The sequence below is a fragment of the Trachurus japonicus genome, chromosome 8 (genome assembly GCF_045865225.1).
Source record: "Trachurus japonicus isolate A0001 chromosome 8, Traja_1.0".
Lineage (NCBI taxonomy): Eukaryota > Metazoa > Chordata > Actinopteri > Carangiformes > Carangidae > Trachurus > Trachurus japonicus.
Window position 1 is genome coordinate 11,269,212 of NC_140914.1, and position 11,493 is coordinate 11,280,704.

General features: G+C 42.3%; 1 protein-coding gene across 1 annotated transcript; it reads right to left on the reverse strand.

Moving 5' to 3' along the window:
* Window positions 1–3,994: 3,994 nt before the first annotated feature.
* Window positions 3,995–7,356, reverse strand: gper1 (G protein-coupled estrogen receptor 1). Its single transcript, XM_085785391.1, has 2 exons — window positions 7,226–7,356; window positions 3,995–5,795 (listed from the first exon to the last, which is right to left on the reverse strand). Exon 2 carries the CDS (start codon window positions 5,389–5,391, stop codon window positions 4,288–4,290), a length of 1,104 nt encoding a protein of 367 aa, XP_085641517.1. The 5' UTR covers window positions 5,392–5,795; window positions 7,226–7,356; the 3' UTR covers window positions 3,995–4,287.
* Between the last annotated feature and the right edge of the window lie 4,137 nt (window positions 7,357–11,493).

Here is an 11,493-nt window from a genome sequence, read left to right on the forward strand (position 1 = left end):
AAAACAATGAAGTGCGCATGCGCTGAGATCTGTTGCTCGAGTGCGTGCACGTCCGCGCCCGCCTCGCGCGCCAGCGCACTGCAGGACATTGATCAGTGGCGCAGGGGGCGCTGCAGTGCGGCCACTTCTCCAACTGTTTACTGCTCTCATTCTGTATGTTACTACGCCCCTTGAATCAGTGCTGTTTCATTTACAGTGATGTAGATTTGAAACAAATTAATGAAATATATTCCAAAACAACACTGACGGGATGTGTTTTAGATACCCTTGAAACTCCACTTAGAAACACCTTTTGTTATTTCCCCCTGGATATGTTTTAAACAGTTTTGCTAATTATATTGAATATTCACCAATAATAATGTTAGTTAGTTAGTTAGTTATTTTCTGTAATACATGTGATTTCCACATTAAAAATATATATTTATCTGTCCCTATGATCTGGTTGTTATAAACCACAGAAAAAAAAAACCTAAATAAAAACATGTGGCCTGCACCCAGTGATGTCACACGCTCTTGCAGAAAAGATTTGGAGGGAACTATAGTATGTTACTTCCTCTATCATTAATTTGAACAAAATGTTGAGAATACACCGACAGTAGCCTAGATTATATGTCAACTCTGTTACTATGATATTCTAGTGAATCCCTGGTTCAATTAAAAAAAATTGATATGATGAAAGTTCATAAAATTGTGGTTTTATTCATAACATATGGTAGTTTTTTTTGTTTTGTTTTTTGTTAAAATATACGTATGCTTCAATAATATCTCAAAATTAACTTCCTAAACTAGCTTCTCATTGTTCGACTTTAAAATTCTGATGAATTTGGTTGATCTTAAATATTCAAATTCCAGATGAACCAAGCATCAATTTACCAAACACAAATTAAATGTGACCATTTTCAAATTGGTCCAAAAAATAAAATAAAATCAAAAATCTGTCTTTTTGAACATCACTTTTTCTTTGTCTTATTCCAAAGTTGATGTTTTCCAATACCTGTCTCCTGTGTTACTTTGCAGATTTTGGTTTTTCTTTTTACATTTACAGCAAACTTCAATGAAGTGTGTCTTATCAACACCGAAGCTAATCAATCTTCAATCCCTTTTGTTTCCCTCTGAATGTGGGAAGTTAATCTGCTCTTTTCAGTCCTTTTTTTTTTTTTTTTTTCCTGTGAGGGATTTTAATTTACAAATGCAATTATACAGTTAATCCATTATTCAGCTGCTGAGGTCCACCGAGTGCACTGCCTTGTAATTATGCATAAGCCCTGGTCTATCAAGTTGTAATTACTTTGACTGTGCCCCACCCCCAAAATCCACTACCTGCCTCACAAAAGAAAACTTCTAAAGGGGAACTCTGTGTGATTTTTTCTTTTTTTTTTCCATATTTTGTGCAGCTAATGTGCAGATTCTCATAAATCTCAGAAACCTATACATCTTTTTTGACATTGTGGTGGAAATTTGCTGTGCTTAGTATTCTCCCAGAACCAAAATTTCCACGACAACATCTTCAGGAACAAATCGGTATCATGACTAATGTTTTGCAACAGTTAACCTCACATTTTCCACTGGTCAGATTGTGTATTTGCAGTGAGAATGTGCACACAGAGTAAAATCAGCCCTGATGTCTCCAAAATTACTGTGTCTTGATGATTTTGCAACTTTTTCATTAAATTTAGTCAGTGAAAGGCTCCCGGATTTGTTTAATATCAACATTATCTGAAAACCTGGGCATGTTCAACCCAATTTATATGAGAATAACTGTTAAAATATTGTATTAATGTTCTTTTACCGCATTGATTTTTGCTCACAATTGTCGCTCGCATTGTTTAATCCAGCATCATCCAGAGGAAGTGTGGTGAATGTAAGCAAGGGGAAAAGTCACACCCTCCATCCTCTGTGACGTCAGCCACCACAAACCTTTAACCTTCCTCAGTAGCCTCAGCTGTACACACAATCCACTGTCAACCTCTTCTCACAGCATCTCATCTGGTGTGTGCATTTGTCCGCGTGTGTATGTGTGTATGTCTGTGTATGTCTGTGTGATGTAAAGATGATCCTTTGCCTCTCCCCTGGGTTTGAACTTGGGGGGTCTTTGCCTCTGGTGTCTAGGTGCTGCTTGTTTATATCAATGAACTTGACAGCTATATCATTGCATCGTTACTGTGCACCCTGTGGCTTCAGTTAGTAACAGGTGCTATTGGCAGAATATTCTAGCTTTTACATCAAATCAACACATACATATGTGTTAAAACCCAAAGACAAAACTATGAACATCACATTAAGAACATGCTTAATGCTTTTTTGCATAGTAAAGACATGGGACATCCAATTGTGTAATGGAAACATCACGCAGCAAAAAAAAAGTCTTTAGGACCACAACAAGTTTTGCATTTTTGCAGACCTCTAATAAACAATCACTGACACAATCCTCAGCGCTGTTTTCCCAGGCTGCTGGGACTGTTACAGCTGGAATAACAGTTTGTGGTTTGGACTCCTGTTTTTCCCAGTCACGCCATTATCTCTGGCTGCCTCGCTGCCTCATGCACAAACACAGCACAGACACACCGCAGGCTGGTAATACACTGATTTTTTTTTTTTTTAACGCAGGTTCAATCTTCTTTGTAGGTGTGGCACTTCTTCCTCCTGTGTTCTGTTAGTTCATCCATGTTTTTAACATTCCTACTGCACTGGACCTGTTGTACACGAATGCTTCTCAATCTAAGAAAACAAACTGTGATGTAGCCTACAGAGATAAATTTTATAGTGTTTGTGATAACGGATAGATAATCAAAGAGGATGTAAAACTTTATGACACCTTTCTGGGAACATCTACAGTATGAGGCCTCTGATGGGATTCAGAAATGGTTATACTGCACGTGCGTAACCTGGTAATCTGCGTAGGAAAGTGTTAATGAGCACCTCTATGTTGCCAAATTCATCTAAATTAGATCATGATGCTGTATTACGAGACTTTTAGGGATAATATACAGTATGTCAAATGTTGTATGTTCGAGTTAAATAAGAAAAATTGAAATATTTGACTTAGAAAACTGTTTGTTGTTCAGTATTTACACCCAGGGTTTGCTGCTGTTGTCAGTATGTTAAGACAGGTGAGAACAGAATATTGAAGCAGCTTCACATCAACACTGAATGATGTGTTTACCCAGTCTCATCTCCTCACGGCAGAAACACACCTGCCTTTTTGCTCTCGCGTCTCGCTAACGGGAACTGACAAGTGATGCAATAAGTCAGCCATCTTTGAACACCTCAGTATAGAGAAAAACTGGATCATGTATTTTTGTTAACCCACCTCACAACACATATAAAACTGACCGAAATACTATTGTCGTCATTGGAAGTCGTCGACAACTTTCACTTTATATTCCTCGAAAATGTGACATTTTCTTTATTTCTAAAAAATAAAACACATCTGTGAACATCAGTTTGCATTGTCAAATGAATGTTATGTATACATGACGCCATACATAATGCCTTTTTTAACACAGGAGTCTGACAGAAAAGTAGAAAGAAAGAAAGTGGTACCGTTTTATCTGATCGTTCCTTTTGTTCCTTGACTGTGATGTCCTGAAATGCTGTTACATTGTGTTAAGATGCTTTGACACATAACGTGTTGTCATGATGTTGATAGTTTGACTTTCTTGATAGATGACACATTTACTTTCATTGTAAATACATGTCAGCTTTTTTAAATGAAACATACTCTTCTCTTGCAGCCTGATTAGATTTGATGTGACGCAGTCTTTCCTCTACGTACGCCGCTGTAGCTGTGACGCATTCACATGCCCAGAAAACGTTCTGGAAGATTTACATTCGAGGTCACGCAGTGTGAAATGTTACACTCTTTGCCTCTGAGACTCATCTGTCCACTCAGGCTGTGCTCCTGGGGGGGAAGATGGTGACATTTTGAAGCAATAACACACTGAATCCACTTAAAAGAAAACAGTCCAACATGCAGATGAACATGGAATATCTGTAAGTACTGTATGTGCATTGTTTACCTACTTAAAAAGATACACACATCAAGTCATTTTCATCCTTCGAGTGCACGTTCTTGAGTGCTTTTGTGTTTTTCTTTTGTTCAGAAAGTGAGCAGGTTAACTGAGACACTGGTACAACTATGAGGCGAAGCTAAACAACAGTTGAAAGAAAGATGAGGTAATATTTCACACGAGGTGATATATCACTTTGATATAAAGATTTTTTTTTTTGAAAGCATATTTTGTGGACTTCATGGTTTCGTACTTGTCCCCTCTCCTCAGCAGCCAGTCACACCTCTGACACTTCGCTCCTGACAGGGAGGCGTAAATCGAGGCCGTGGTGGCAGAAGCGGTTCACCACCGACCAGCTGGCCTTCTGCTTAATGAAGAGACGCAGCTTGTCCCTGAAGGTTTCCCCGAGGAAGCTGTAGATAATGGGGTTGAGGCAGCTGTTGGAGAAAGCTGCCAGGTTAACAATGTGGCCTGTTAGCGGGTAGTCATGCCACAGGGTGGTAGCAGTCCTCTGCGCCGGGTCGGCCGTGCCCTGCAGCAGCTGGATGCTGATGAAGACGTTCTCCGGGAGCCAGCAGATGAAGAACACCAGCACCACCACCACGATCATGCGCAGGGCTTTCTGCCGCCGCGGCCACAGCCCACGGTGCTTCTGGGACCTCATGAGGATGCGCCCGATCAGAGAGTAGCATAGACCAATGATGGAGAAGGGCACCAAAAAGCCAATGGTTACCTCCAGCCACTGGATCTCAAAGACGTTGGCGAAGCAGAAGTGCACCTCGCCCCTGTGCTGCGTCTGCACGATGGTGAAGGGGAGGAGGGTGGCCAGGATGGACGCCATCCAGATGAGGCCGCAGCTGAGCTTGGCGTGCTGCATAGTCCTCAGCGGGCTGCTGCTGATGGAGCTGGCCAAGGCGATGTACCGGTCGAAGCTCATCCACGTGAGGAAGAAGATGCTGCTGTACATGTTGACCTGCAGGAAGAGGGACATGAAGGTGCAGAGGACGGCGTAGTCGTAATACTTCTCGTTCAGGTTGAAGACCTCGATGAGGGAATCTGCCACCAGGATGAGGTCGGCTATGGCCAGGTTGACAAAGTAAAGGTCGGGGATGGTCATCTTCTCTCTGTGGTTTAGGTTCACCACCAGGATCAAGATGTTCCCGATAAATCCAATAGGAAAGAGCAGGATGGTGTAGAGGCAGGACAGGAAGAGACCGATTACATAAGACTGGTACTTGTCTGAGTCTTCACTTAACTCCGTGGTGTTGTATTCATATGAAGAGTTCAGTTGTTCTGTCCTGTTTACATAAATCCAGACCAGAGAGGTCGTCTGCACTTCCATACTGACTGTGGTTGGACTGTCTTGAATCATAGGCCACATGTACGTCACCTGTAGCTGCTACATCATTAGACCATGTAAGTTCCCACTCCTGTGTCTTTGAAGGGTGAATCATCTATGCCGAATTGGCGTGCTGACAGAAGTCAGGGGAGTGGAGCCAAAACATTTAGGGCTCGTTTGACCCCATGCTGACATCAAGGTCCAACTACTAACAGATTCCAGAAGCAGGAGAGAAGCAACTCCATGTCTTTAATATCGACTCTGGCCTCTGTGCTCTGCCAACATCACATAACATCGTTCAAGCTGTTGGCCTGAGATTAAAAGGAGGCTTTCTTTCTCCTCTTTTGAGTCATCTGATTGTTTGAGTGATGCTTTGTCTCCCCAAATCCTTGTGCTTCTTTATTCAGTGAAGCTCGGCCAGAGAGCCTATTGCTGTGACACCTGAGCTGTGGAGAGGAGAGGGCGAGAAAAAAAACACAACACGGAAGAGAATTAGGTGTGGAGAATGTTTGGGAGGGAAAAAAGCTATTGCATGCATTAAAATTAGGATACAACATTAGCATTGTACTTTTTAAAAACTCATTACAATGTTTAAACCCCTTAAGATCAAATTTTTAAATGATAATCTATTTCATTGTTTTCTAAGCGGTTCAAACCGGATGTCAGTGAACTACGCAATCACATTAACATTCAAGCTTCAGACTTAAACAGATGCATTGAAATCCTCCGTAGAAATCCTCACTCAAAACGGCTTCTTGACTATTAATTGGCAAGATGAAAAAAAAAAGCCATTAAAATTGAACACACCTCTGCGTGGATGTGTGTTTTGACAGCTCCACTCACCACAAGTTTTTCAATACATGTGACATAAAAATCTATGTTGCGCAATTAAGCTTTTACATTCTGCATCTGCCCTCTTCCTTATAGTTGACCATGATGAGCAGAGCACCCCCCCCCCCCCCAAAAAAAAAAAAAAAAAAATCCCAGACTTTCCCTGGTGATAGAATGACTGAGTTGTGTTTGGCAAACATGACCTTTAGCAAACATCCACAGCCCTTAGGGTTTTATTTCCACCAGAGGAAACCGTCTGCAATATTAATGCATTCTTATTAAGCGTGGTCTTCAGCAGCGGTAGTTCAGCACATGTCCAATATGCATGCACATGAGAGGAAGACAGGATAAGATGTATACACAAGGAACGTTCACACGGAAAAAAAAAAAAAAAAGTCAGCTGCACTTTGAATCTGTGCCCTAAAGAATAATATGTGAGGACAAGATGCAAGAGATAAAATCTGAGATAAATATAAGAAATGATGACAACAATGAGCCAAACTACTTCCATAACCCACTTCAGTAATATTCTATAATTATTCTAAATTAATTTAAAGACATTCATGCATTTCTGCATTTGTTATTATTATTCACAGATGTATTCTGATAAATTATCTTTACCCAAATCTTGTTTAGCATGATTAGACACACAGATCCTGCAGCTACAATATTGTGCAATATGTTGAAACACAGTTCTCTGTTGCTTTTTTGCCAAACAAAATCAGTGAGAGCTAAGATTATGTAAAGGTGTTCTCTGAGAAACTCCAGACGTGTAATGGAGCAAGATGAAGAGCAAGTTGATGACATAATATAACTACAACTCATTGTGCAACAGGATTCATGAGACATCTACTCTGAAACTAAACAGACACCTTAGTAACTGTGCAATAATAAATATGTACTGTACCTTTAGACTTAGGTAGCCAATCATAATTTCACTGTGTTAACTCCTCTTCCTTGTTTTTGTTTTTTTTAAGGCTCTACTTTACATCGGCAGAAAACTCATCAGACAGCAAACAAACCAGAGAAAACAAACAGCACTTACTTTTTAAAATAAGAGGTTTGTTGCTTCTCCATGCTTGTGCGGTGCAGAAGTCAGAGAGCCAGAGGTTTGTAAATCCCATGTCCGGGGCTTCTCTTCTGCACCACCTGCTGTTTGGCCCAACCCTGTCTGGCGAGGAGGAGACGAGGGCGGGAGACACAGAGAGGCAAGAGATGATCTGTCACCCCTGGTTTGTCACCGTGCTTCATCAGATACCCTCTTCTTTTTCTCCTTCTTCTACTACCTCTTTTTCTTTTCTTTTATTTATTTATTATTTTTTGTACAGTCAGTGAGCTTTTAGGGACAGAAGTGGATGAGTGCTGATTTTAACAAAAAGGCAGCTTTAGACAGCAAATAAGTACAGTGTGGATTAGGATGTGTTACTATGGAAACCACTTATGTTTTTTGTTTTTTTGTGAGGGTGAGGTGGAGCCGCGGGTCTACCTGGGTCATCTAGCTCTTAGCCTTAAAGGGCTGTGTAAACCCACAGCACATGACCTTTTCCTCATATTTTTCCACCAATATATTTGCAAAAACAGTTTCCCTGCTAATCTGTATTGATTATTGATCCCAACATACAACAGAAAACATGGATCCTCGCTTAATTAATGTTCATTCTCAATAACACAATTATATTCAGATAAGACTTAGGAAACTGTGAGCCTTCAGTCTCAATAAGGGGGAAACAGAACAGACACTTTGCTCCAAGGCAAAAGGAGCAACATTAACATAATTTGGACTAATCAGTGCATTCAAACTGTGACTATGGAGACTTATTTCATATGGTGTTGCCTTGTGTTATGTTCCTTTGGATGGATTAGCTGCAGATGCCTTCAATTATAGCAGACATACAATAACCATATGCTACAACAGAGATGTGTGTATCTAGTATATCGAACAGACTGCATCATAATGAAGCTGTGACTATATAATCTTGGATGCTGTTGATGATTTAATTGTTTCCTTCATAATCTATTGTATTGTTTTTGTTTTATTTAACTTTAACTTTAATCCTCATAGAAATTTTTTTGTGTTCTATGACTACATGAACTTTCCCTTTACCTCCTAAGAAGTCCTTACACGGCTCAGGAAGGTCACGCCATCCAGAGACAGCCAGAGTGGAGAGCAGGGGTCAAGGCCAAGGCTGGATCAGTGCCTGCAGGCTGCAGCTACTCTGGCAGTGCTGCTGTTCATCAACATGAAGGCTTTGAATGTGATACAAGCAGCAACGGGGAGACTTTTGAGAGTGAGTGTGTTTCCACAGCACTGTCAATGTTCATACCTCAAGCTCGGACATGAAGGAGAGCGCTCATGGTGCGGTGGGATGATACAGTTTAGGAGCTCAGGATTACAGAGGCAGTTTATTATGTAAGGTCTATTTCAACTGTTGATGCCCTTACAGTCCAAACATGTGGCCGTGGGATGTTTTTGCAGAATCATTTCTTCAGGGTGAGACGGTGAGACAGTGGTTAACACTGTCCTCTCACACCAAGACATGTTCGGGGTTTGATCCCCTTGAGTGTGTGTATTCTCTCTGTACTTCGGTTGTTCCTCTCATAGTCTAGAGACGTGCACATTAGGCTGACTAATCACCATAGGTGTGCATGAAAGTGTGTGAGGCTCTATGTGGTCCTGTGATAGACAAGTGCACCTGCATGGGTAAGTGATAGCCAATGGATGAATGGATGTTTTCTTCATTATCTCTTCCCAAAGGGTTTTTTGGTGTCACTGATTCTCTTCAACATGCTAAACAGCCTATTTGGTGCTTGTGGCAACACATGCTGGTGGCTTGGTAATGAATGAGTAAACTGTTTCAGTGACATTAAAGGGATAGTTCGACATTTTGGCAAATTGGCCCATTGCCATAATCCTTACTGGGCGTTCACACCAAAAGCGTCCGGAGCGACCGTGGCGACCAGCTGCCATTCATTTTCAATGTACACTGGCGACGAGGAGCGACGAGGAGCGACCGGTGGCGGGAGCGACGCGATGGGAGCGACGCGACGAGAGCGATGAAAGTTGGGAGAGATTGAACTTTATGCAAATGAGCAGTGGCGCGACCGCGGCGACAGCCAATAGCGGACTGGGATTCTCACAGCCGGAGAAATTGAGAGAGCCTGAATGGACACATCTGCAGCACAGCTTGAAAGTCCCGCCCCTTTGGTCGCTTGGTGCAAGGGCCTGCTAGAGCTGGCAAGCGACGCGATAGGAGCGGCCAGGGCGACTACAGGCGATGTAATCGCTTTCGGTGTGAACGCACAGTTATAGTCATAGCAGTAGGTTCATTGTTTTCGAGGCAAATGCAGAGACTGCTTGCTGAAAAACTGTCCCCGACGGGAACTAATGAATTTACCTCGAAAACAACTCTGTCTCGTAACGTTCTGTTATCATCTCATAGCGTGGTGAATGTGCAGGTCACAACTTGTCCACCAGAGCGTTTTGGAGTTGTTGGATTGTGTATTTGATTAGTTTGATAAGGGAAGCCAAGAAATCCCATTAGCCTCCGTAGCGTAGCTCTGAGCGGCTCGCGGCTCTGCTCCGCTGTTCTAAAAATAGCTTGCACTGACAATTAAAGGTAACAAACCTACTCCTAAAACTATAGGGATTATGGCACTGGGCCAATTTGCCAAAATGCTGAACTATCCCTTTAAGCTAAAATCAGAATGAGTCATAGGAGTTAGATTCACTATTGTTAAAACAAGAAAAAACTAGAGCTAGTGTCTTCCAGACAGGTCAGGCACTGGCTGCATATTGGAGAAGTGCAGACGCCACACAGCCTCTTGTCTTGGAGAAGCTGATTTTTTCAGTCAGGAAAAGGAGCAGTGGAGCAGCAGCGATGGTCTGACGGAGCAGACGGGGTCAGCACGGCAGCTGGTGGCCCTGCTGGCACGAACAAGTTTGAGTTTCTTTTTATGACCAGACAGGGGACAGAAGAGGAGCGTCTCTGTGGGTGAGAAGCGAGGGAGGAGAAAGAGAGGAACAGAGAGTCTGAGAGGTCATGCAGCAGGCCAAGTTTGTGCGATTTTCACCTACCTACCTTAAATCTCACTTACTCAGTCTGCATGACTTCACACAGATAAGGGGAAAGTGGGGATGTAGAGATCAGTCAGTGGACGGGAGCAAGAGAGAGGAGAGGGAAGGAGGATGAGAAAAAGAGTTTGCTCAATTCCTTCATTACTCCCCATATGAAAAAAGCACATGTGAAAGTCAGCATTTCATCTTCCCCTATATACAGACACAAAAAAGCCCTCCATAGCAGAGTTCTGACTGATTGTAGGATTTCTCCACAACAGAAAGCTCTGAACTGACTAAGAAAGGTATCATAAGGTTAAAGGGATACTTCACTCAAAATCAATAATTCACCAATTTTCTACTCACTGTCATGCCAAGGAAGGGTTTGGAGAACTTTCGGAGTTATCAAAATGCTTTTGGAATTCCAGGGGGGGTCCGGCTGGCAACGGATTTTCATATAATGGTGGTGGATCAAGTTCACTTTTGAATCGTTCAAAACACACACTATGAAACATCCAGCATGATCTGATATTACCAAGTAATAAACAGCCCAGGAGCGCTGTTATAACCAACCGGTTAGGGTTAGGGTCAGGGTTAGGTGATAGGTGATATCAGATCATGCGAAACATCCAGATACCTCCATGCTGCTCGTCTGTACTGACCCAAGTGTCCTGAAGCCGCCACATGAAAAAGTTGTTTGGAAAAAGATAATTTGATCTCTGTTTTTAGCCTTGTTGTAGCTCCCAGTGGCTCTGTTGATGTTTGTGCACATGCGCGAGACTTGCTGTGAGATGTTTTGTTTTTGTTTTTGGATGTTTCATAGTGTGCGTTTTGGACGATTCAAAAGTGAGCTCTATCCGGCCACCATTATATGAAAATCTGTTGCCAGCCGGACCCCCCTGGAACTCCTAAAGCGTTTTGATGAGTCTGAAAGTTCTCCAAACCCTTCCTTGGCATGACGGTGAGTAGAAAACTAGCTCTAACATGCAACACACAGAGCACAAAGCAGTGAAGATGATTTCTAAAGGCCGATTGTCCTGTTTTGTGTCAGTTTCATGGCTGAAGACTTATCATCTCTTCTTACTATATGGACTGGTCTTTGTTTGAATTTACAAACTAGGCTCCAGCTCTGTGAGGCCTCTGCTCTACAGTATACCGTACGCCCAATTGCTGAGGTTTTGTGCACGAGGTTGCGCTTCCTGTTTGTAACCACTGGGTGGCCCACTGGCATAAACAGTGAATAATGTTTGGCAAGTGGA